This window comes from Bufo bufo, chromosome 2, assembly GCF_905171765.1.
Source record: "Bufo bufo chromosome 2, aBufBuf1.1, whole genome shotgun sequence".
In the NCBI taxonomy this organism is placed as follows: Eukaryota; Metazoa; Chordata; class Amphibia; order Anura; family Bufonidae; genus Bufo; species Bufo bufo.
This window is the reverse complement of record NC_053390.1, coordinates 107592394-107619768: the sequence shown is the minus strand read 5'-3', so window position 1 is coordinate 107619768 and position 27375 is coordinate 107592394. Positions and strand designations below refer to the sequence as shown.

The window sequence follows — 27375 nt, the reverse complement described above, 5'->3', positions numbered from 1 at the left end:
ACATTACTCATACAAACAATAAAACTGGGAATAGGGATTATTCCGAATTAAAGTGGTATTATACCTACTATGCATGAAAAAATAGAAGCTCTTTGCGCACATTTTTTATCAAACGTTTGTTGGGCCCATCTACCAGCGTCAAGGTGGCTTCTGCAGGTGGGTACCTAACACTAACAGAACTGCCTGACCCACGTTTGATAGAAAATGTGCACAAAGAGCTTCTATTTTTTTCATGTATAGTAGGTATAATACCATATTAATTCAGAATAATTCATTCTACCCAGTTTTATTGTTTGCATGTTTAATGGTGTGCTGCCACAAGTTTTTTGTTTGCTTTATGGATGTACACCTTTATGAATGTGCTAGTCTAAATTTCCTTGTAGTATAGTGCGCATTTTACAGACCAAAACAATTCTTGCTGCTCTTGGATTGGCCAGCATTGCTCATGTGAACAATGCTGGCCAATCCAAGAGCAGGGCTGGACAAGTAGGAGGTGTCTTGGGCTACTGGTGCACAGTGTATCAGGTAGTCTGAGAAGCGGTTCAGCCCTCTTGGATGGCGGAAGAGGAGCCCTAGCATTAGCCGATTTTCAAAAAAAGAAAAAGAAAAAAGGAGGTCACCGGAAAGTGTTCTGTTCATTCCCCAGTTAATGTAAATTTTTTATTTCCTTCTACAAGGTCTTCTTCACACATTCGTGTTCTGCTTCTGTGAAATTCATTGTTAACATGTGTGGATGCAAATTATATGAATTCTGTGTTGTGTGAATGCAAGGGCTGCGAGAGCATCACATGCCCTTGTACTGATTCAAGGTTCTCTTTTGTATATTTTCAGATATACAAGATAAGTCGAGATGAAAAATTCCCAGGAGACAATGCACTTACAGGTTATCTGCCAGACAATCATTTTTTATCAGTTCTGTATACAACTTCTTAAGATGCTGGAGAATCTTCTGCGCGTTTCTGAGAAATGTATACAGGCCGTTATAATAATACCCAGCGTCTAGGAATAAACTGAGTGTCTGCTTATCACTGATGGCGGCTTTCTATTAAAGTGCTCTTAACATTCTCTTGCAGAGTCCCATTCTCATTCCTTCAGGCATAAAAATAGAAGGAAAGAGTCAGTAGATGTAAGGTCAATCACGTCACGAAGCAGTGATGGTAAGAAATATAAAATGTCACTCATTTCGTAGTGTATGGAGATTTTAATCGGTCTTGCAAGAAAACCTATAGTTCTCTTAAAGGGCATTGTCACGGTGGAACACAATTTACCTTTACCATACATACATACATATATATATAGATATAATCTACACGGAAGGCGGAATCACTTTATAAATATGTTGTATTACTTGGACTGTTTTAGCCTGCATTATAGTTCAGAGCTGCATTCACTGTTTTGCATTATAGGCGGAATACAGATATAGTGGGTCATTTATGAAGCGAAGTACGCCACTTTTTGGAGTAGTTTTGTCGCAGATTCGGTCGCATTTGCGGCGGAGTCTGCAACTTTTCCCCACTTGTGCCACTTTTCCGAGGTGGCAGGAAAAGGGGGGCGTGGTGTGGGTGAGGAAGGGGGCAGATCGGCCTGTCTCATTTATCATTTTCTGCGACTGTTTTTGGCTTAGAAAATGACTTAAAGGGATTCTGTCACCTCTTTTTACCCTATAGAGAAGCGGATATGCACGGCTAGATCGCCGCTAACATGTCCGCAATAAACCTGTCCCATATCTCTGAGTGGTTTTATATTTATATGTAAATCAGCCTAGTAAGGAGCCCAAGGGGCTGCACTAACCGTTCTGGAGCCCAGCCATGCCCCCCTGTGAAGGAGCCCAGCACCGCCTGTATCCACGAATCTCCTCCTTGCTCACAAAGTCAGATTGCAGTAATCTCGCGATGTGCAAGCTCGCGCATGCGCAGTTCCTTCCCTGAGGCTGATGCCAGCACAGAGAAGGAACACTATGCTGGCATTGCGCATGGTGGCACCAGTCTTCATAAATTTACCCCTGTATTTGTAAATTGTATAAATGCTTAAAGGGCTTCTGTCACCCCACAAAAGTCTTTTTTTTTTTTTTTTGATAGTTACATTCCTTATAGCGCGATATAGGAGAATATAATCTTGTCACTTACTTTCATGCGGCCGTTTCTTTAGAAAACAAAGTTTTATAATATGTAAATGAGGGCTCTACCAGCAAGTAGGGCGTCTACTTGCTGGTAGCCGCAGCAGAAAACCGCCCCCTCGCCGTGTTGATTGACAGGGCCAGCCGTGATCTCCTCCTCCGGCCGGCCCTGTCAGTATTTCAAAAATCGCGCGCCTCTGTTCATTCGGCACAGGCGCTCTGAGATGAGGAGGCTCGTCTCCTCAGAACTCCCTCAGTGCGCCTGCGCGATGACATCACCGAAAGAGAAGACGTCATCGGCGCAGGCGCACTGAGGGAGTTCTGAGGAGACGAGCCTCCTCATCTCAGAGCGCCTGCGCCGAATGAACAGAGGCTCGCGATTTTTGAAATACTGACAGGGCCGGCCGGAGGAGGAGATCACGGCTGGCCCTGTCAATCAACACGGCGAGGGGGCGGTTTTCTGCTGCGGCTACCAGCAAGTAGACGCCCTACTTGCTGGTAGAGACCGGATTTACATATTATAAAACTTCGTTTTCTAAAGAAACGGCCGCATGAAAGTAAGTGACAAGATTATATTCTCCTATATCGCGCTATAAGGAATGTAACTATCCAAAAAAAAAAAAAAGAAGACTTTTGTGGGGTGACAGAAGCCCTTTAAACCAGGAAAGTGTTTTTCAATGTGTACTAAAATATATTTTAAATCTCCCAAAGTATTCTTATTAAGAGGAAAACTGATAAAATTAGCAATAGTAATTTGACATAAAGATAATGGAGCAGATATATTAAGATAGGTGTATTTTGCACCAAATATATGATTGGTATTGTTCCATGTCACTAAGGCCTCTCATGAGCAAAGCTTGTTAAGAGCTCATTTGCATTTCTTCCGTCCCAGAAATCCAGAGGAGCATGTATGGCCTATAAGTCTCCTCACACTGATTAAGGTGCTCTCTCCCTAAGGAGAGTTAGTTCCCCCCTTGCTCGGACACAGGCTTCCTACCCAGTTAAGCCAAGTCATGTCTCAAGGCTGATTTTAAGAGCTGAACATTGACGTATAGGATAGCTGCCTTACATCTGCTGGCATTAGAGGCAAAGCTTGTTAAGAGCTAATTTGTATTTCTTCCCCCACTAAGGCCTCTTTCACACTACCGGGTTTTCTTTCCGTTTTGCGGGCCATTTTTTGCGTTCCGTATACGGTCCGTATACGGAACCATTCATTTCAATGGTTCCGCCACAAAAACGGAATGTACTCCGTATGCTTTCCGTTTTTCCGAAAGATAGAACATGTCTTATTATTGCCTTCAAATCTTGTTCCGTGGCTCCATTCAAGTCAATAGGTCCACAAAAAAAACAGAACACATACGGAAATGCATCCGTATGTCTTCCGTATCCGTTCTGTTTTTGCGGAACCATCTATTGAAAATGTTATGCCCAGCCCAATTTTTGTATGTAATTACTGTATACTGTATATGCCATACGGAAAAAACGGAACGGAAAAACGGAACGCAAACGGAAACCAAGAAATGGAACAATGGATCCGTGAAAAACGGACCGCAAAACACTGAAATAGCCATACGGTAGTGTGAAAAGAGGCCTAACTCTGTGGTTTGTTTTACAAAGTGATGAAGGGAAGATGCGACACAATGGGGTAGATTTATCAAAACTGGAGTAAAGGAAAAGTGGCTTATTTGCCCATAGCAACCAATCAGTTTTTGACTCTAAAACGAAAACTGTGCCAAAAAAAGGCACAGACAAAAATTTAGTGCAAAAGTTGTCCTAAAAAATACCTTGGCTTTGATTTATCAAAACTGGTGTAAAGGAAAACTGGCCTAGTTTCCCATATAAACCAATCAGATTCCACCTTTCATTTTTCAGAGAGCCTTTGTAAAATGAAAGGTGGAATTTGATTGGTTGCTAGGGGCAACTAGGCCAGTTTTCTTTTACACCAGTTTTGATAAATCTCCCCTCCCCAGTAGACCATTGTTGTCTAATAGCTAAAGGCAGAATGAATTACGCTGTATGCATTATATTATACTACAGTATATCTCATACTAACCTTTACATTTTACATCTTACAGCAGCAAGTTTACAGAATAACAGATACTCCTCAATGGCGCGGATTCACACCATGACCATAGAGGCTCCAATAACAAAGGTAATTCTGTACATGCTCCATTGTCAAGTAAAAAATATGTAATAGACTTCACATCGCACCCATAGACCACAGTGGAGAATAATTAAACAAGTCCGCAAAAAGTGAAAAATGTTATAAATAAGTATTAAACAAAAAAAGGTATAGTGTGTTATATATATTATAGTTTGGGAGGTTTTATTCTCCATGGCTGTGAGCTCTGCGTTGCGATTGGACAGCGCTACAGCCAGGGAGAAACAGGGCAGACTCCTCCCTGGTTTACTGATAGTAGCAATTACCATACAGTGCGGGAGAAGGTAATGGGGCCACAGCGGGCGAACGGAGTGGCGCCCAGGGATAATAGTAAGTGCAGTGAGATTCCTGGGCGCCGCTCTACATGTCCAGATAGTTATCGTGCAATGTTCGGACCCATGAAAGGTCCTCTTTAAAGGAAATCTGTCACCAGGATAATTGCTATTGAAGTAAAGCCATGGCCTAATAGCACTTGGTACCTTATTCCCAGATCTGCCTTTGTTCCAGCAATAGATGTTTTTATCCTCTGAAAATCCAGTTTATTTGACATGCAAATGAGCCAGTAAGGTGCCCAGAGGGGTGTCACTCTTGCAGGAAGGAGCCCAGACACGCCCCCTGCCACAATGTGTCCACCCTCAAAAGACTTAAAACCCCACCCCCAGGTCCGCTAAGCCACGCCCTTGATCTGGTTAGGCCATGCCCCCTCCCACTCCTAAGGCCGACGGGAAATGAAAAAATGAAGGTCAAAATCAACTTCTGTCAGCTGCGAGGGAGGGAGGGAGGGTGACTTTCTCCCTGCAGCTCACACTCAGACAATACAGTGCTGCTGTCTTAGAGTGAGCTGTTCAAAAGGATACGCCCCCGATCCAGTAAAGGCCACTGTTAAGGGGGCGTGCCCCTGTGGAGGTCACTGTCAAGGGGGTGGTATGCTGTGAAAGTCACTGTTAAAGGGGAAGGCTGCTGTAAAGGTCAAAGTTAAGGGGGTGGGCTGCTGCGGAGGTCCAATTTTAAGGGACAGGGAACTGTGGGGGGGTCAGTGTTAAGGGGTGGGGGGCTGTAGATGTCACTGTTATAGTGGATAGTGTTGATATATTTTAACGACACACACAAACATTAAATGAAATAGATCCCGAGCGAAGCCGGGTCCTTCAGCTAGTATATATATATACAGTACAGACCAAAAGTTTGGACACACCTTCTCATTCAAAGAGTTTTCTTTATTTTCATGACTATGAAAATTGTAGATTCACACTGAAGGCATCAAAACTATGAATTAACATGTGGAATTATATACATAAACAAGTGTGAAACAACTGAAAATATGTCATATTCTAGGTTCTTCAAAGTAGCCACCTTTTGCTTTGATTACTGTTTTGCACACTCTTGGCATTCTCTTGATGAGCTTCAAGAGGTAGTCCCCTGAAATGGTTTTCACTTCACAGGTGTGCCCTGTCAGGTTTAATAAGTGGGATTTCTTGCCTTATAAATGGGGTTGGGACCATCAGTTGCGTTGAGGAGAAGTCAGGTGGATACACAGCTGATAGTCCTACTGAATAGACTGTTAGAATTGGTATTATGGCAAGAAAAAAGCAGCTAAGTAAAGAAAAACGAGTGGCCATCATTACTTTAAGAAATGAAGGTCAGTCAGTCAGCCGAAAAATTGGGAAAACTTTGAAAGTAAGGGCTATTTGACCATGAAGGAGAGTGATGGGGTGCTGCGCCAGATGACCTGGCCTCCACAGTCACCGGACCTGAACCCAATCGAGATGGTTTGGGGTGAGCTGGACCGCAGAGTGAAGGCAAAAGGGCCAACAAGTGCTAAGCATCTCTGGGAACTCCTTCAAGACTGTTGGAAGACCATTTCAGGGGACTACCTCTTGAAACTCATCAAGAGAATGCCAGGAGTGTGCAAAGCAGTAATCAAAGCAAAAGGTGGCTACTTTGAAGAACCTAGAATATGACATATTTTCAGTTGTTTCACACTTGTTTGTTATGTATATAATTCCACATGTGTTAATTCATAGTTTTGATGCCTTCATAGTCATAAAAATAAAGAAAACTCTTTGAATGAGAAGGTGTGTCCAAACCTTTGATCTGTACTGTATATATATATATATATATATATATATATATAGTATAGTTATATATAGCATAGTTATATATATATATATATATATATATATATATAGAATAAAAGAAATCCGCAGCACATCCAAGTAGTGAAAAAGTAAAAGAAGCTTTAATCACCAAGCATGCGACGTTTCAATCCTCTCAATGGGATTTTTCTCAAGCAGTGACATAGTGGGCAGTGGGTACATATTTTTTTTTTTTTTTGAATCAGATAATTTTTATTTGGTTTTTCAAAAAATCATAACAAAACAAAGGAAGACAGTCTGTATAGCATATATGCAACAGTAGATGACAAAAATACCATAGCATTACACGATCGGACAGATAGTTACTTACATAAGTATCACAAGTAACATAAACCATGATACAAGAAGCACATAAAATCACGTATTCTGGTTACAAAGTATATCTGGTACAGAACCACATTTCCCATTCAATAATTTATCAACAGGAAACCCACCCTCCCTACCCAACTAAAGCCCAGTACCCCCCCCCCTCCCTACCCAAGCGATGGAGCGGGTCCAAACTCCAAGATTGGACATCTTTTTAACATGTCAAAGGCACATCCATTGGTGTACACCTCCTGTCTGTGTATCAGACCTCTGCACACCCGACCTGCATAGTACTACACACCTTCATACAGCATACAGCATACATCCAGAGTAAATTAGGATAGAGGAGATAGAGAGCCTACCCAAACCAATACTGCGCCTCTTCCTACCCCGTAGTCCAACTTCGAGGAAAGGCTAAACCGGACACTGTAGCCTGCATTTCTCCCAGTTATCCCATATTTTGTCATACTTCCCAGCACAGTTTCTTTTAACATACACACTTTTCTCTAAGCGTAATATCTCTGACATTCTATTGAGGAATTCTCCCCTAGTCGGAGATTGAGGTCTAAGCCAAAATCTAGCTATGAGTTTCCTAGCTTGAAATAGTAGACGCTGTACTCCCAAACGATGATGACGATTTTTGATGTCTAATATCCCGACCACACACGTTCTCGGACCAGGCGGGACTGCAATATTATATGCGTCTTTTATTAGGGCTAAAACCGCGGACCAAAAGTTCCTGAGCTCCGCACAATCCCAGAACATGTGTAACAAGGATGCAGGACTCCTGCCACATCTAGGACAATCCGCGCCTTCCCGAACACCTATCCGACATAAAAACTCTGGCGTCCTATACACCCGGTGTATTAAAAACAACTGGGACATACGCTGCCCCTCACAAACTGACAATTGTGGAGTGAGCGCCAAAAGCGATTTCCACTGCTCTTCTGAGATCGGCCCGACCTCCCTTTCCCATTTAGATTTGACTGCTAAGACCCCTTGCTTCAATGACTTCACATACAAGTTCCTATAGATAGAGGATATCAGACCGCTCGAGGAGCTGTTTGTGAGGAGTTGCTGAAACAACGGGACCACAGTGCATTTCAACGACACAGATTTAGCCTGTGTCTGAAAGGCATGACGAAGTTGTAAAAATTGATAGAAGGCCGAATGCGGGAGACCAAATTCATTTCTCAGCTGTTCAAAGGACTTGAAAACAGCAGCACTCTGAAGTTGACATAGATATCTCACTCCTTTGCGCTCCCAGGGTGAAAAGCCATCTAACTGGAATATTTCAGGAAGGTGCGGATTCCTCCAGATAGGAGAAAACTGTGTAAACCCCTGTACTGATAACAGCGCCCGGGTTTTTTGCCAAACCTTATACATCATAAAAAGTGTGGGGTGCCCCGACAGCTTACCTACAATTCCGCTATTTTCCAATAGAGCCACCGGAGAACTGTGCCCAATAATATGTGCCACCAATCTGGCCGAGGCAACATCTCCAGGAGTTCTCCCCCATCCCCTCAACTGTTGCAGCTGGGCCGAGATGTAATACAACCATGCATTCGGTACTGCTAGACCTCCCTCCTCTTTTCCCCTCTGCAGAGTGTCCAGCCCAATCCGTGCTTTTTTATGGCGCCAAATCAAATCTCTAAACAACCTATCAATCCTTATGAATATTCTGCGAGGAATCCATACCGGGGAATTATGTAATATATACATGAGTTTGGGCATGAGAATCATTTTAAGAAGGTTACTCCTCCCAATTTCAGATAGCGGTAGCTTGCACCATGCCTTGATTTTATCCAACATTGCGATTAATAACGGCTCAACATTCAGTTTAATATAACTGTTAGGATGTGCTGTAACCACTATCCCCAGATATTTGACCTGATGCACAATCTGCAATGGACAAGAATTCGGGACAAGAGTTACAGCAGATTCATCCATCGGTAGGAGAGTAGATTTGTCCCAATTGATACGGAGACCAGACCTATCCCCAAACTCCCGTATAAGTGCCATGACAGGACCTAATGACTGTTTCACATTGCCCAAATATATTAACATGTCATCAGCGTAAAGGGACACCCTCTCCTCCCAAGTCCCGCAGGGAAATCCCACAATCTTGTCAGATGAGCGCAATACGCAGGCAAGCGGCTCAATCGCGATAGCGAACAGAAGGGGAGACAATGGGCACCCCTGACGAGTCCCTCTACCCAGACTGAACGAATCCGACGTTCCCCCATTCGCCCGTATCCTAGCAGTGGGGCCATTATATAACAATCGAACCCAGGAGATAAAGGTCTTCCCAAACCCCATGACTCGCGACACCTCCCATAGATAACACCATTCAACACTATCAAAGGCTTTAGCCGCATCCAGTGAGAGGATGACACGCCCTCCGACAGACTCATCTCTTCTCTGAGTATTAAGAAAAAGGCGTCTAAGATTCACCGAAGTAGATTTGTCCGGCATGAAACCCGCCTGATCACTATGAATAATAGTGGAAATGACAGACTGCAGACGATTCGCTAAAACCTTCGCCAGAATCTTAATATCAGAGGTTAACAGTGAAATTGGTCTGTACGAGTCAGGGGATTTGGGATCCTTACCAGGTTTGGGCAGTACCACTACAATAGCCTCTTTCATAGAAGCGGGAAGGTTTCCTGTTTGAAGGGATTCAGTAAAGACTGACATTAAGTGGGGCATTAAGACACTACTATACTTTTTAAAAAATTCCATCGGTAAACCGTCTACCCCTGGAGCTTTCTCATTGGGAAATGATTGTAAAGCTAATTCCATCTCCTTGAGTGTTAAAGGACCTTCTAGCCCTGCTGCACACGTCGCGGATAGTCTCGGAACCTCAATCTCTGCAAGATACTCAGCTATATTAGTAGAATCCACCTTTAATTTAGTGCTATACAGGGATTCATAGTAAGTGTGGAAAACTGACAGAATCTCCTCATCTGCCGTGGCCAGAGAACCATCAGCCCTCTGAATAGATAAGATTTTGGACGGTCCCTCCTGGGCTCTAATAACCCTTGCCAGTAGCCTGCCAGAACTTTCCCCCGCCTCAAAGTATTTTTGTTTTACAAAAAACCTACGATTTTCTGCCGTTTTCATTAAATGCTGCTTCAATCCCGCCTGAGCTGCTATAAGGGAGTCCTCACTTGCCCTGTCAGGAGCAACCACAAACCTTTCCTCCGCCTCCACTACTACCGCTTGCAACTTTCTCAAGGTTTCGCGAGATTTAGTTTTATGTCTGCTAATTTTCTGAATATATAGGCCTCTAACGTACGCTTTGCAAGTATCCCACACCACACCCACACTTGCCGACCCAGCATTTTGCGCGTAGAACTCTTTTAATTCCTCCACCATGCCATTCTCCCCATCCACTAATTGTAGCCAAAACGGGTTAAGTTTCCACATCCCGATCCCAGGGAGGCGCCTAGTGCTCGGATGTAATTCTATAAAAATCGGGGAATGGTCGGAGAGACTTCTAGGTAAGTATTTAATTTCCGCTACCAACGACAACACATCAGGCGAACCTATCGCTAGATCAATCCGTGACAGTGAATGATGAGAACTAGAGAAACACGAAAACTGACGCGCACTCGGATTCCTCACCCGCCAAATGTCATGTAGGTCCAGCTCCCGCAGTACACTTGCAAAGTTAGAGTCCCTATTAGTTGCCGTCATCCCTCCCCTATCCAGTGTCACTGAAGGGCAGGTATTAAAATCACCTATGATCAGGATAGGGCACTGAGGCTGATCCTCAACATATCTCATAATTTCCTTTAATACCTCACTACTGTAGGGAGGGGGAATGTATACCGCCACTAATATAAAGGTCCAATGATAACAAGTACAATGGAGACAAACATATCTTCCACTATCGTCTAAGCGAGACGAATGACACATAAATGGCAGAGATTTATGCACTAGAACACTTACACCCCTGGAATGAGAAGAGAATATGGAGTGAAATGCCTGACCAATCCACGGCCTTTGCAAGACCGAAATAGTGTTAGTAGATAAATGAGTCTCTGACAGACAAATTATAGCAGGATGAAAGTGTTGTAGTGCCATAAACATCGCAGTGCGTTTATTTGAATCACCTAAACCCCTAACATTCCATCCTATTATCTTAAGATTATTTGCCATAATACCATATAGTGTATTTACCATCCATGTACACCGCAGCCATCACCCACATTTGCTCTTTGCTTCCTGTACACCATAGAAGTATTCGGACCCCACTCCATCGCTTAGCCCACCCCATCCCACCCCCTAAAACTAACCCCAAAACAAAACAACTAGCGGCAAGGACATAATCCCTACCCAGCAAAAACCCACCGGCAGGGCGAAAAAATTTCCCTACGGTCGGCCATATATATGGCGGAATAATTGCCACAGGAAAACCCGTGTAAGTATGTACACACAGAACGGGTCACCTACGCTGACCTGCCCATATGTAGGTGAATCTGCAGCTTATTGAACATAACCAAAGTGCATAGACATAGTTAAACATTTTACGGCGACACCCGCAACTCGTCACCATAGTAACGTAAGGATCCGCGGACCCTACAGATAAAACTCAGATAGTATAAACAGATGGTCATAATAACAGTAGATAGTAATAAGGATCGACCATTACACAAAGCATTGATATACAGAACATATCAAACATGTCCCTAAACACATCTGGCATATCTCACGTGCTCCAACACTAGAATAAGCAGGACGCTCATCCCACAGATGCAGAGTTCTTCAACAAAGGCTCATTGGTATCAATCCACTGCGCCGCCTCCAGGGGGGTGTCAAAGAAGCAAACTTCTCCATGCGCCACTACACGAAGCTTGGCCGGATACATCATGGAGTACGGGATTTGTAGATTCCGAAGGCGTCTTTTCACATCCATGAACTTGACTCTCTTCCGTTGGACCTCTGCCGAGAAGTCTGGATAAATTGAAATTTTGCTTCCATTGATCAGTAGCTCCGGATGATCTCTTGCTTTTTTAAGGATAGTGTCCCTGTCCCTGAAGTGTAGCAGCTTCATTAGAACTGGACGCGGTGGGGCCCCTGGTGGCGGAGCGCGAAACGGCACTCTGTGCGCCCTTTCAATAGCAAACATCCTGGACAACAAGTCCTTGCCAAATTTAATTGTAATCCAATCTTCAAAAAAGGATACTGGATCAGGACCTTCAGCTTTCTCGGGGACCCCCACCAACCGGAGATTGTTCCTTCTTGAACGATTCTCTAGGTCGTCCGCTTTTGACATCAACAGGGTTATATTGTGAATAACCTTGCCCAGATCTCTTTTAACAGGAGGCAGTTGATCCTCCACTGTGCTCACTCTGGCTTCAACCTCAGTCATCCTATCCGTGACTTTTTTAAGGTCTTGGCGGAGAAAGGAGACACTTTCTTGCAAACTTCCCATGTTAGCGGTGAGAAGAGCAAGTGAGTTATTGCTTTGCTGGACTGCCTTGAATATATCTTTAAAAGTAGGCTCACCAGTAAGTTCATCAGGCTGTCCCAACTGTGTAGGCTGAGGACATAGCGATGCAAGGCCACTAGGTGGAGCTGTTGGATCAGAGGCTGCAGCTCCAGCAATCTCCTCTGCTTGTAAGTGTAACTGCTTGCGATTTTGTCCCAGTGTCGGCCATTCTGAGGCATTCAGCCTCTCATCTGTCTGCCCTGATGTATCTGTGGACGATGCAGGCGTCTCAGATGGAGGTAGGCTTGTGGCTGAGCGGGCATATTTGCCCAAGCGGGTCGCCAGGTCTGCGGACCGCACCTCCGATGCGGCGCCATCTTGCTTGACCGGCGTGGACATGCCGGCCTCCTTCAGCTCCCTCTCCTTTCTGCCGGTACGAGTCATGGCGCTCTGTACACGGCCCGCACACTCTGCTGAGCCCCCCAGTAAGAGTTAAAGCAGCTGTGCTTGCTGCAGAGACAGGATTCCTCAGGATAGCCGGCGGCAGGTCAGGAGCTCCCCTCAGGCACGTCCGCTCACATGCCCGACCAGGCCACGCCCCCCAGTGGGTACATATTTAAACACATTGACATAGTTAAACAATCAATGGGTAAATTACATTCATTTAGGATAATACATTAAAAATCGTAATACCAGCAGTGCTATCGATACAATCATCTCATGTCTCAGAACTACGTGCAGTGTTACAGTGCAAATAATACCCATAACCGATCCGACATACAATGTACAAAGAAAAATACTTTATTAACAATCATAATTGATTCCCCAAGAAGGTCCTTTGACATGCGCATTGGTATGTCTGAGACGCCGGGACCCATGTGCATGGACTCCATCGCACACTCCTGTGATCCAGTTCATCATTCTACTGAGGTACACCTGCACACTCTGGTTATTTGGGATGATAGACACCTGAATCAATTATGATTGTTAATAAAGTATTTTTCTTTGTACATTGTATGTCGGATCGGTTATGGGTATTATTTGCACTGTAACACTGCACGTAGTTCTGGGACATGAGATGATTGTATCGATAGCACTGCTGGTATTACGATTTTTAATGTATTATCCTAAATGAATGTAATTCACCCATTGATTGTTTAACTATGTCAATGTGTTTAAATATGTACAATGCACTGCCCACTATGTCACTGCTTGAGAAAAATCCCATTGAGAGGATTGAAACGTCGCATGCTTGGTGATTAAAGCTTCTTTTACTTTTTCACTACTTGGATGTGCTGCGGATTTCTTTTATTCTACATTTTTTGGAGGTGGATCGCCTACTCAGCCGCTGGCACTCCGACTGTACTATACAGATAGTGGTGCTGCCCACATTTCCTGTTTTATTTTATATATATATATATATATATATATATATATATATATAAAATATAGTTTAGTATAGTGTGGTTTCTTGTTACAGTGATCGGGGATTGTCTTGTAACGCTCTGTGCACCTATGTGTCCGTGAATGATAGCTAGTAGGGATCTTGAAAATCTTGAGGAACTGATGTAAAAAAATGGAAATTTATCTAGATTTTCAGTATAACCAAAAATAATCATCTTTTACTGTTAAAAAAAAAGATCAAGAGTTTTGACGTGAAGGTGCTAGAGTAGATGCCAATCATTGAAGTAAGGTGGATGAAGAAAGGTCCATTATCTTGGCAAGGGATAGTGATCTGTGGGCCCATGACACAAGGTCATTATAGTATGTTGACATATATGTCATGACATTGACATGCTGAACCTAGTAATGAAGAATAATATACTGACAGGTAAGGAAATATAGCATCTTCCTATCTGCTTTTGCTTTACAGGTCATCAATATAATAAACGCGGCTCAGGAGAACAGTCCTGTGACTGTGGCAGAGGCCTTGGACAGAGTTTTAGAAATACTGAGGACAACAGAGCTCTATTCTCCACAGCTGGGAACCAAAGACGAAGATCCCCACACCAGTGACCTTGTAGGAGGTCTGATGTCTGTATGTAGAGTTCATTGCCTTCCTCAATCCCCATGCACAGCCCGTACTCTATGTTCAGGCCCTTGTACGGTCAGCTCACAAAGAATGTTTTACTTAAAGGGGTTATTCCATGATTGATGCAAATAATTAAAATCAGACATTATATAGTACATGACCGTCTCTTTCTAAGGTCTCACTCAGTCTGTATCTGTTTTTCGGTCCACATATTGCGGATCCGTAAAACATGGATACCGGCCGTGTGTGTTCCGCATTTTGTAGAATGGAACCAACAGACCTATGACAGAAATGCGTATTCTTGTACGGAATTGCAGACAAGAATAGGACATCTTTTTGTGTGGTTATGGAACGGAGGTACGGATGCGGACAGCACATGGTGTGCTGTCTGCATCTTTTGTGGCACCATTGAAATGAATGGGTCCGCATCTGTTTCGCAAAATAGAGGAACGGATGAGGACACAAATATATGGTATTCTGATAGAGCCCTAACAATGATAGAACCAGCCCTGCTCTGCACATTCTCCACATTCACTGCTCCGATTGCTCTAATAGATTATCTTCAGCCTGGCAGCACAGGGGGCATGTCCTTTCTGCTGCAGCTCTCTCCCTGTAACAGCCAGAGCTTCTGACAGAACATATAGCTGATGACAGTTGAAGATTCAAACTGAGCGCATACGACCAGCTCAGTGAGATGGACAAAAAATAAGGAGAACAATTAGCAGGCGGCGCTATACAGAAACATTTTACTGAATAGCTCACTGACTATACTACATTTTTAATTACATACAATTACAAAACTATTCAGGTCCAGATGCTGGTTTGAAAAATTTAGAATATCTTTCATGACACAATGCCTTTAAGAATGTGAATACATAGGGGGTCATTTACAATCAGAAATACACCTATATCAGGCATATTTCTGGCCCAGATTGCGACTCTTCCCTGCTCACATCAAGTCTAAAAAAAGTGGGCGAGGAAGGGGACGGGCCGTCAGGCCTGTCTTATTCATCGTTTTCTACGCGTGTTTTAGGCATAGAAAGGAAGCTGTCTTACATTTAGACCAGCGCTGGATATGCCGAAGTTTCGAAGAGGCCAGCGCCCACAAACAGCTGGATTCCTGAAGTTCACTTAAGCAGGAGCAAAGAAATAACTTTGGTCTGTTGCAGGCTATTGATAAAAGTGTCTTTCAAGTAAAATGACAGGAAAGTTGCAATTTATTCCAAAATAAAGACAAAACCCATTTGATAAATCATGGCTATAGAACTTATCACAACGGATGTAAATGTGCAATAATTGAAACATTTGATTATTTCAGGATGGTTTGCGAAGACTATCAGAAAATGAATACGTTTTCTCAAAAAGTAAGTTTTGCATGGGGCTGTATTTTGGCTGGGCGCCGAGCTAGAATCTAAGAAGCACTTCATGGCAGAAAGCAACTGTGCCACCTAGTGGTCAGTTAAAAGATAAGCACAGAAACAGGAATTTATATATTTAGGGATTATGCTCAGCATGCGATCGCTTCTGTAAATGAGAAAAATATTAGGTCACCAAGGAGTTCAGTGGAAAATTTTAAACAGGACTCTAAGGAAAAATGTACTGTAGAATACACAGCTTCTGCAGAACACTTCAAACATATTCTGCTGTGTTTCGAAGTTTTGCAGCAACTGGTGCTATATACGTATTATACTGTATATGCCATTTCTGATGATAAAAAAATGCCCTGGAAAGAATAGGAGGCTTTAGTGATCTACAGTTTCCCTTTTTCAGAAGTGTTCTGCTGTAGCTGATATATATACATTCTGATTATTAAGCAGGGTAATGTAAAGGCTATGTACACCTTTGGGGGCATTTTAAAAAAAAAATATTATAGCACTATACCCATTTTGAGCTAAAAAATCTTGTTTTTTCATTTGGTCTTTATTAAAAATATTGAGTCACTTTCAATGTGCAGCCTTGAGTTTCTCTAGTAGCAGGATCTGAATTTTCTCTCTGTACCATCAGGCAGCTCAGCTGACAGGCTCCTTATCTCTGATATTTGACCTTATAAACACTCATTATAGCTCAGTTATTATCTTACTTATAACAATGTGGCTTAAATAAGTGTTTATGACTTTTTAGTCATTTAGAGAGAAGGGTTATTAGCACAAAGTACAAAAGAACAATTCACACAGCTAGAACATTTTTTAAACCCTTTGTGACAGAACAGCTCAATATTTTTAATAAAGACCAATTGAAAAAAAAGATCTTTAGCCAAAAATAAGTTAAATCCAATCATAGAAAAATTGCCCCCGAAGGTGTACATAGCCTTTAATGAACTGATAATGAATCAGTGCAGAATAGCGCTATATTTGTAGTATCAGGTGTACAATTTATCATATTTATAAACACTGTATCATATTTATAAATAAAAATACACATGCTTTAGATACATAATAGTTTTACCAAGTTTTACTTCTTCTCTTCACTGTTCCAGATATCCACCACAGCCATAGTCACCTTTCTTTGCCGATAACCATTAATGACATTCCTCCTCGAATAGCACAGTTACTGGACAATGAGGATTCCTGGGACTTTAACATATTGGAATTAGAAGCTGTTACACATAAAAGGTAAATGGTAGCAACACATCATTGACGTAATCTGTACCTAGATAGATATAATAAAACAATTAGAAATGACTCACTTTTTACACACATCAGTAAATCATGGAGCATAGATCCATAGATTTTAATGTGTTTATTTACACATCACTGATTTTTTCACTGACAGGGAGTCAGTGAAAGAATCATATGGACTGTTTTGGCCCATGATGCGGACCAAACATTGAAGTCTAAGGGTCCTTGAAAAACACTGACAGAACGTGTGTACAATGTGAACATGCATCTGTGTTCTGTCAGTGTTTTCCCACTAACCGTTGGTATGAAATGCTCGGAAATAAACACACAGACCAACAACCGACCCTTTATAGTCATCTTCACGCATGAAACACTGACCATCTTGTCAGCACGGTCACAGACATGTGACTTAGGGCTCATGCACACGACCGTTGTTGTTTTGCGGTCCGTTCTTCACGGATACGTTGTTCCGTATCTGAGTTTTTTTTTCTCTCTGATTTAAGTCCTCTTCCGTTCCGTTACTGCACAAAACATATCTGTATGGTTTCCGTATTTGAGCAGTTTTTATTGCGTATCGTATACAGAAATAGTAACTTATTAATCATCAAATACATGAGCAATATGGGCTGGGCATAGCATTTCTACAGTATGGATCCGGAAAATACGGATGACATACAGATGTGTTCCGTGTGCGTTCTGTATTTTTTGCGGACCCATTAACTTGAATGGGGCCTCGGACCGTGATTTGCGGACAATAATAGGACATGCACTACTTTTTTGCGGAGCGGACAAACGTCGACGGAATGCACACGGAGTAACTTTTGTATTTTCTACAGCCCCATTGAAGTGAATGGTTCTGCATACGGAACGGAAAAACGGAACGGAAGCAGAAAGAAAATACGTTTGTGTGCATGAGCCCTAAGTCTGTTTGTCAAGGAATCTGTGCAAGTTGAACATTTGGGCTGAATTATCACAACATAATTTTATTATACTTCACAAAAAAAAAATTATATATATATAGTTATTCATTTACTTGGTGGATAAACATAGGGGAGCAGGAACCCCACAGCAAGAACAAAATTAGACCACATCTGGTGCCAGTTCAAGCCACTATACCAGGGGTACTCAACTAGTTTTATTAAAGGTCCACATACCTGGGTCTGCAGTCAGGTGAAGGTCCGAGCTGAACGCCAATAGTAAAGATGCCATGCGATCATGTGATCCATGCGCGTGGGGCGCTCTGAAGTTATAGTGGAGCGCCCCGGGTAAGTCCCAGAATTAGTAATGGCCACATTAGTGGCCAGTAAGAATAATGCCCCCAGTAAGAATAATGTCCCCATTAGTGCCCCCAGTGAGAGTAATGCCCCCATTAGTGCCCCCCTTCTCTGCTTTTGCAAAAAAAATTAAAAAAAATTAGCATTCACCTGGCTGCGGTGAACATTCGCTGCTGACTGCAAGCTCAGGACCGGTGCTCTAACGTGATGGCGTCTTGTAGGTCCTGTCCTGAGCTTCTAGTCAGCAGGGAGTGCTCTCCACAGCGTGAGCAAATGGAGGTGGAGGTACCGTAATTTTATTTATTTTTTTACTAGCACAAGTAGCGGTGGAGGTAAAGGCTGTACTAATGGGCGTTCCATGATGGAAGCGCTCATTAGTAAGGGTACTTTCACACTTGCAGCAGGACGGATCCGACAGGCTGCTCACCCTGTCAGATCCATCTTGCCACTACTTTGCCGTGCCGCTGCTCTGTGCCCATCGACTATAATGGGGATGGGGGCAAATCTACGGCGCAGCACGGTGAGAGGCCGCCAGACTAAAAGTACTACATGTCCGACTTTTTCGTCTGGCGGCCTCACGCCGTGCACTGCCATGCTGCACCCTAGCTCCACTCCCGCTATAGTCAATGGGGAGTGGCAGTCCGGCGAAATAGCGGCAGGATGGATCTGACAGGGTGAACAGCCTGTCGGATCCGTCCTGCCGCAAGTGTGAAAGTAGTCTAACAGTCCTTACAGGAAAGGGAACTAAAATACCAGCCTTGCTGGTGAACTACTGGCCGGGTGGCAACCCAAGCCACAGAACAGACATATGATAGTTTTGTTCCGCATCCAATTCCCATTATTGGGGGATTAGATGCGGCCCCTTAATTACAATGGGGCCACAAGAGATGCAGACAGCACACTGTGTGCTGTCTGCATCTTTTTCCGCTCCATTGAAACTAAGGGGTCCGCATCCAATGCCCCAATAATGGGAATTGGATGCGGAACAAAACTATCATGGTTTGATGGGGCTTAATCACTTTATTTAATCAGGTTACCTTTAATTTTAAAGAAGATGGCCCAAGAGAGATGGGAACACGACACTGACTGGAGTCCTTTCCTGCAGTCAGTGACGTGTTCCCACCTCTCTGTAGCCCTCTCCACGCCCCCCTTCCTTCCCAAATGTGACATTTATTTAATTGGTGGCAGCGGTGATGTCCCTCCCCTCTCCAGCAGCACGTAAATGTCCGTTGGAGCTTGAAGCTCCCTTATGTGCTGCCGCTGCTGCAAGGGAGGAGGGACCTGTGAGCGCACTGAGGGAGAAAGCTCCCTCCACCTGCAGGTGCCGGATGAAAGCGCCGGTGCCTGCATGTGGAGGGAGCCGTCTCTCACTGCGCCCCTGGGAAGGAGGAAGTGCGCCGGTAAGCTCCTCCTCCTGCATGTACCAGAGTGTGCAGGAGAGGAGGAGCGCTACATGTCTCACTGCGCTCAGCGCTCTGGGAGTGGGACAGGAGGAAGTGTGCCGGTAAGCTCCTCCTCCTGCACGGTACAGTGTGCAGGAGAGGAGGAGCGCTCTGAAGGATGGCCGGGGTCCGGACAACTGGCGGCCGCGGTCCGTATTTGGACCGCGGTCCGTATTTGGACCGCGGTCCGCCAGTTGAGTACCCCTGCACTATACCATCAAAGTAACAGGACAGCCTAAAATTCTTCTCCCTCCTCCCATGCTCCTGTGGACAGTAGGAACCCTGCACACGTTCATACTGTCCATGGTGCTGACCAGCGCTGACCCTCTTGCTTCAGGGATGGGCAGTTCTGCTATTGCTCTACAGCTGGGTCCCTGTGCAGGTGGTGTGTCTGCTCCTTTGTTTTTTTCAGCCAGCAGCTTGTGGCCAACAGGGGAGCCCCTGATGTCTGAGGCACCAAGCATTTGTTCGGTTTAGATGCTGGTAAAGTCTGGCACTGACTTCAGATTCATTGACCCAGATTCATTACTGACTCTGCAACATTTTCTTGCATATCGTTGCAAAATGTTGCGTCTGATGTTTTAGGCAGTTTTTTGCCATGCTTGATCAGGGTTAGGGCTTGGTAGATTTAAAATGTGACTCTTTGCACCAAAATACACCAGAATTTCTGTTGTCAAGATGCAAAACAAAGTACATAATATGGCTGTAAAAAGACATATGTCTACCAAGCTCAACCAAGGGATAAAAGTTGATGTAAACTTTTAAAAAGGTAGTTTATCCACTTAAGGACCACAGGTTTATACCCCCCTAAAGACCAGGCCCTTTTTTACAAATCGGCACTACACTACTTTCACCGTTTATTGCTCGGTCATGCAACTTACCACCCAAATGAATTTTACCTCCTTTTCTTCTCACTAATAGAGCTTTCATTTGGTGGTATTTCATTGCTGCTGACATTTTTACTTTTTTTGTTATTAATCGAAATTTAACGATTTTTTTGCAAAAAAATGACATTTTTCACTTTCAGTTGTAAAATTTTGCAAAAAAAACGAGATCCATATAGAAATTTTGCTCTAAATTTATAGTTCTACATGTCTTTGATAAAAAAAAAATGTTTGGGTAAAAAAAAAATGGTTTGGGTAAAAGTTATAGCGTTTACAAACTATGGTACAAAAATGTGAATTTCCGCTTTTTGAAGCAGCTCTGACTTTCTGAGCACCTGTCATGTTTCCTGAGGTTCTACAATGCCCAGACAGTACAAACACCCCACAAATGACCCCATTTCGGAAAGTACACACCCTAAGGTATTCGCTGATGGGCATAGTGAGTTCATAGAACTTTTTATTTTTTGTCACAAGTTAGCGGAAAATGATGATTTTTTTTTATTTTATTTTTTTTCCTACAAAGTCTCATATTCCACTAACTTGTGACAAAAAATAAAAACTTCTATGAACTCACTATGCCCATCACGAAATACCTTGGGGTCTCTTCTTTCCAAAATGGGGTCACTTGTGGGGTAGTTATACTGCCCTGGCATTCTAGGGGCCCAAATGTGTGGTAAGGAGTTTGAAATCAAATTCTGTAAAAAATGACCAGTGAAATCCGAAAGGTGCTTTTGGAATGTGGGCCCCTTTGCCCACCTAGGCTGCAAAAAAGTGTCACACATCTGGTATCTACGTACTCAGGAGAAGTTGAGGAATGTGTTTTGGGGTGTCATTTTACATATACCCATGCTGGGTGAGATAAATATCTTGGTCAAATGCCAACTTTGTATAAAAAAATGGGAAAAGTTGTCTTTTGCCAAGATATTTCTCTCACCCAGCATGGGTATATGTAAAATGACACCCCAAAACACATTCCCCACCTTCTCCTGAGTACGGCAATACCAGATGTGTGACACTTTTTTGCAGCCTAGGTGGGCAAAGGGGCCCATATTCTAAAGAGCACCTTTCGGATTTCACAGGTCATTTTTTACAGAATTTGATTTCAAACTCCTTACCACACATTCGGGCCCCTAGAATGCCAGGGCAGTATAACTACCCCACAAGTGACCCCATTTTGGAAAGAAGACACCCCAAGGTATTCCGTGAGGGGCATGGCAAGTTCCCAGAATTTTTTATTTTTTGTCACAAGTTAGTGGAAAATGATGATTTTATTATTTTTTTTTTTTTTTCATACAAAGTCTCATATTCCACTAACTTGTGACAAAAAATAAAAACTTCCATGAACTCACTATGCCCATCAGCGAATACCTTGGGGTCTCTTCTTTCCAAAATGGGGTCACTTGTGGGGTAGTTATACTGCCCTGGCATTCTAGGGGCCCGAATGTGTGGTAAGGAGTTTGAAATCAAATTCTGTAAAAAATGACCTGTGAAATCCGAAAGGTGCTCTTTGGAATATGGGCCCCTTTGCCCACCTAGGCTGCAAAAAAGTGTCACACATCTGGTATCTCTGTATTCAGGAGAAGTTGAGTAATGTGTTTTGGGGTGTCTTTTTACATATACCCATGCTGGGTGAGATAAATATCTTGGTCAAATGCCAACTTTGTATAAAGAAATGGGAAAAGTTGTCTTTTGCCAAGATATTTCTCTCACCCAGCAGGGGTATATGTAAAATGACACCCCAAAACACATTCCCCACCTTCTCCTGAGTACGGGGATACCAGATGTGTGACACTTTTTTGCAGCCTAGGTGGGCAAAGGGGCCCATATTCCAAAGAGCACCTTTCGGATTTCACAGGTCATTTTTTACAGAATTTGATTTCAAACTCCTTACCACACATTTGGGCCCCTAGAATGCCAGGGCAGTATAACTACCCCACAAGTGACCCCATTTTGGAAAGAAGAGACCCCAAGGTATTCGCTGATGGGCATAGTGAGTTCATGGAAGTTTTTATTTTTTGTCACAAGTTAGTGGAATATGAGACTTTGTATGAAAAAAAAAAAAAAAAAAAAAAAAAAAATCAGCATTTTCCACTAACTTGTGACAAAAAATAAAAAATTCTAGGAACTTGCCATGCCCCTCACGGAATAACTTGGGGTGTCTTCTTTCCAAAATGGGGTCACTTGTGGGGTAGTTATACTGCCCTGGCATTTTCCAGGGGCCCTAATGTGTGGTAAGTAGGTAAATGACCTGTGAAATCCTAAAGGTGCTCTTTGGAATATGGGCCCCTTTGCCCACCTAGGCTGCAAAAAAGTGTCACACATGTGGTATCGCCGTATTCAGGAGAAGTTGGGGAATGTGTTTTGGGGTGTCATTTTACATATACCCTTGCTGGGTGAGAGAAATATCTTGGCAAAAGACAACTTTTACCATTTTTTTATACAAAGTTGGCATTTGACCAAGATATTTCTCTCACCCAGCATGGGTATATGTAAAATGACACCCCAAAACACATTCCCCAACTTCACCTGAGTACGGCGATACCAGATGTGTGACACTTTATTGCAGCCTAGATGCGCAAAGGTGCCCAAATTCCTTTTAGGAGGGCATTTTTAGACATTTGGATACCAGGCTTCTTCTCACGCTTTGGGGCCCCTAGAATGCCAGGGCAGTATAAATACCCCACATGTGACCCCATTTTGGAAAGAAGACACCCCAAGGTATTCAATGAGGGGCATGGCGAGTTCATAGAATTTTTTTTTTTTGGCACAAGTTAGCGGAAATTGATATTTTTAATTTTTTTCTCACAAAGTCTCCCGTTCCGCTAACTTGGGACAAAAATTTCAATCTTTCATGGACTCAATATGCCCCTCACGGAATACCTGGGGGTGTCTTCTTTCCGAAATGGGGTCACATGTGGGGTATTTATACTGCCCTGGCATTCTAGGGGCCCTAAAGCGTGAGAAGAAGTCTGGAATATAAATGTCTAAAAAAATTTACGCATTTGGTTTCCGTGAGGGGTATGGTGAGTTCATGTGAGATTTTATTTTTTGACACAAGTTAGTGGAATATGAGACTTTGTAAGAAAAAAAAAATAATAATTCCGCTAACTTGGGCCAAAAAAATGTCTGAATGGAGCCTTACAGAGGGGTGATCAATGACAGGGGGGGTGATCAATGACAGGGGGGGTGATCAATGACAGGGGGGTGATCAGGGAGTCTATATGGGGTGATAACCACAGTCATTGATCACGCCCGTGTAAGGCTTCATTCAGACGTCCGTATGCGTTTTGCGGATCCGATCCATCTATCAGTGCATCCGTAAAAATCATGCGGACATCTGAATGGAGCTTTACAGGGGGGTAATCAATGACAGGGGGGTGATCAGGGAGTCTATATGGGGTGATCACCACAGTCATTGATCATGCCCCTGTAAGGCTTCATTCAGACGTCCGGATGCGTTTTGCGGATCCGATCCATCTATCAGTGGATCCGTAAAAATCATGCGGACGTCTGAATGGAGCTTTACAGGGGGGTAATCAATGACAGGGGGGTAATCAATGACAGGGGGGTGATCAGGGAGTCTATATGGGGTGATCACCACAGTCATTGATCACGCCCCTGTAAGGCTTCATTCAGACGTCCGGATGCGTTTTGCGGATCCGATCCATCTATCAGTGGATCCGTAAAAATCATGCGGACATCTGAATGGAGCTTTACAGGGGGGTGATCAATGACAGGGGTGTAATCAATGACAGGGGGGTGATCAGGGAGTCTATATGGGGTGATAACCACAGTCATTGATCACGCCCCTGTAAGGCTTCATTCAGACGTCCGGATGCGTTTTGCGGATCCGATCCATCTATCAGTGCATCCGTAAAAATCATGCGGACATCTGAATGGAGCTTTACAGGGGGGTAATCAATGACAGGGGGGTGATCACCACAGTCATTGATCATGCCCCTGTAAGGCTTCATTCAGACGTCCGGATGCGTTTTGCGGATCCGATCCATCTATCAGTGCATCCGTAAAAATCATGCGGACATCTGAATGGAGCTTTACAGGGGGGTAATCAATGACAGGGGGGTGATCACCACAGTCATTGATCATGCCCCTGTAAGGCTTCATTCAGACGTCCGGATGCGTTTTGCGGATCCGATCCATCTATCAGTGCATCCGTAAAAATCATGCGGACATCTGAATGGAGCTTTACAGGGGGGTAATCAATGACAGGGGGGTGATCACCACAGTCATTGATCATGCCCCTGTAAGGCTTCATTCAGACGTCCGTATGCGTTTTGCGGATCCGATCCATCTATCAGTGCATCCGTAAAAATCATGCGGACATCTGAATGGAGCTTTACAGGGGGGTGATCAATGACAGGGGGGTGATCAGGGAGTCTATATGGGGTGATCACCACAATCATTGATCATGCCCCTGTAAGGCTTCATTCAGACGTCCGGATGCGTTTTGCGGATCCGATCCATCTATCAGTGCATCCGTAAAAATCATGCGGACATCTGAATGGAGCTTTACAGGGGGGTGATCAGGGAGTCTATATGGGGTGATCACCACAGTCATTGATCATGCCCCTGTAAGGCTTCATTCAGACGTCCGGATGCGTTTTGCGGATCCGATCCATCTATCAGTGGATCCGTAAAAATCATGCGGACGTCTGAATGGAGCTTTACAGGGGGGTGATCAATGACAGGGGGGTAATCAATGACAGGGGGGTGATCAGGGAGTCTATATGGGGTGATCACCACAGTCATTGATCACGCCCCTGTAAGGCTTCATTCAGACGTCCGGATGCGTTTTGCGGATCCGATCCATCTATCAGTGGATCCGTAAAAATCATGCGGATGTCTGAATGGAGCTTTACAGGGGGGTGATCAATGACAGGGGGGTGATCAATGACAGGGGGGTGATCAGGGAGTCTATATGGGGTGATCAGGGGTGATCAAGGGCTAATAAGGGGTTAATAAGTGACGGGGGGGGGGGTGTAGTGTAGTGTAGTGGTGCTTGGTGCTACTTTACTGAGCTACCTGTGTCCTCTGGTGGTCGATCCAAACAAAGGGGACCACCAGAGGACCAGGTAGCAGGTATATTAGACGCTGTTATCAAAACAGCGTCTAATATACCTGTTAGGGGTTAAAAAAAACACATCTCCAGCCTGCCAGCGAACGATCGCCGCTGGCAGGCTGGAGATCAACTCTCCTACCTTCCGTTCCTGTGAGCGCGCGCGCCTGTGTGCGCGCGTTCACAGGAAATCTCGGCTCACGCGAGATGACGCCTATTGGCGTTAGCGTAGCCTGGGGGAGCCGCCGCAATGACGCCTTTCGGCGTTACAGTTGCGGGAAGTGGTTAAAGCTGCACCAGATTTATCATACAGCCTGAGCCACTGTGATAATTGTGCATTTAAAGACTCCCTGTCTAGATGTCTAACTCATAGTAGATCTGAGTCATTGTCTTTAAAAGGCATCTGTCAGCAGATTTGTACCTGTTTGATATAATATATGCATCTCTCTCTCTGCAACAGCTGCAGCCTCTGATTGACAGACAGTGAAAACATCGCCTGGCCATGTCACTCAAAGTGCAGAGGGCGCACCAGTTGCAGAGAGATCAGAGCCTCTAGGTGTAATGGTAACGCCCCCATTGCTCCTAGAGTCTCATTTGCATATATTAAAACTTCACTTTTCTCAGTAATGCAGGCACATATGAACATGGGGCCAACACAGATGCCTTCAGCTGCCAAAAGCACATGTAACACGTCAACGAGTTTCATAGTTTTCATCTGCTGACAGATGCCCTTTAAATTATAAGTTGCGTGATATAACAAAATGTTTTATATATCTTTTTATGCTTTTTTAGGCCACTAGTTTACCTTGGTCTGAAAATATTTGCTTGTTTTGGTGTCTGTGAATTTCTGAACTGCTCAGAAGCCACTCTGCGCTCCTGGCTCCAAATAATTGAGGCCAACTATCATGCGTCTAATGCCTACCACAACTCTACCCACGCAGCTGATGTTCTTCATGCCACGGCCTATTTCCTTCAGCAAGAGAACGTGAAGGTATTTAGATTTCAAGCGGTATTGTCTTCAGTCTGATTGTGTGGCCCTAAAATAGTACTGTGGGAGGGGCGTGACCAAAGAAGATCCGAGAGCAGTGACAGAAGTGATTCCAAACCTTATTACAATGGAGAACCCATGAAAAATGTTTCCACTACTGGGGAACCCCTAGTGCCAAGCCTGTCTCAAAGAAGTCCAATACTATAATTTGGCTAAGATATGTTTCCTGTCTTTGAGATGCTGAAATCAGTTTACTTTCCCCATTGTAAAGGTGATGGGTCTTATTGTTGCTATGTTCTGGGGATCCCCTGATCAGCGCTCAAGGAACCCCAGGATTCCTGGGAACCCGGGTTGGGAAACCCCAGCACAGAGTACCAGGAGAAAATAAACACTAATCATGTGACTTCCTACAAGTGGTAATGATACAAAATTGTTATATTATATACATATTTTAACCCTTTCCAGACCTCCGCCATGCATGTACAGCGGAATTCCTGTAAGTAAACATGGCGTCAACTTAGAAGCTGATTGGGCAGCATAGCCGCCGGGTGCCTTCTCTTTTACACAGCAGACAGCCAGAGCCAATGACTGTGATTGGCTGATCACAGACACATAGCCCCATAGATCTGAGAGGCTATTCCCTGATAGAACAGTGCACTCAGGGCCCGAATGGCTCCCCCGACACTGAACTTGGGGGAGCTGTTCATTCCCTGCGGTAGGACACCATAGGAATGCACTGAATCTAACATACACTGCAATAATAATTTATTGCAGTCTATGGGACAAACGATCAGACGATTGCATGTTCAGGTCCCCTAGGGAGACTTTAAAATAAGTGTAAAATAAATGTTTAAAAATATATAAAAATTAAAATCAGCCCCTTT

The 27375-nt window shown here is 43.8% G+C and overlaps 1 protein-coding gene across 4 annotated transcripts in view; it reads left to right on the top strand.

Annotated features, from left to right (window-relative positions):
* Positions 1-27375, top strand: part of PDE8B (phosphodiesterase 8B) — a 327461-nt gene that overhangs the window by 287144 nt on the left and 12942 nt on the right. For all 4 annotated transcript variants that reach the window (XM_040421398.1, XM_040421397.1, XM_040421396.1 and 1 more), the window contains exons 11-17: positions 832-883; positions 1074-1157; positions 4192-4268; positions 14050-14214; positions 15527-15572; positions 16685-16820; positions 26296-26494. In XM_040421398.1, coding sequence (XP_040277332.1) covers positions 832-883; positions 1074-1157; positions 4192-4268; positions 14050-14214; positions 15527-15572; positions 16685-16820; positions 26296-26494 — 759 coding nt within the window. The remainder of the gene's footprint in view (positions 1-831; positions 884-1073; positions 1158-4191; positions 4269-14049; positions 14215-15526; positions 15573-16684; positions 16821-26295; positions 26495-27375) is intronic.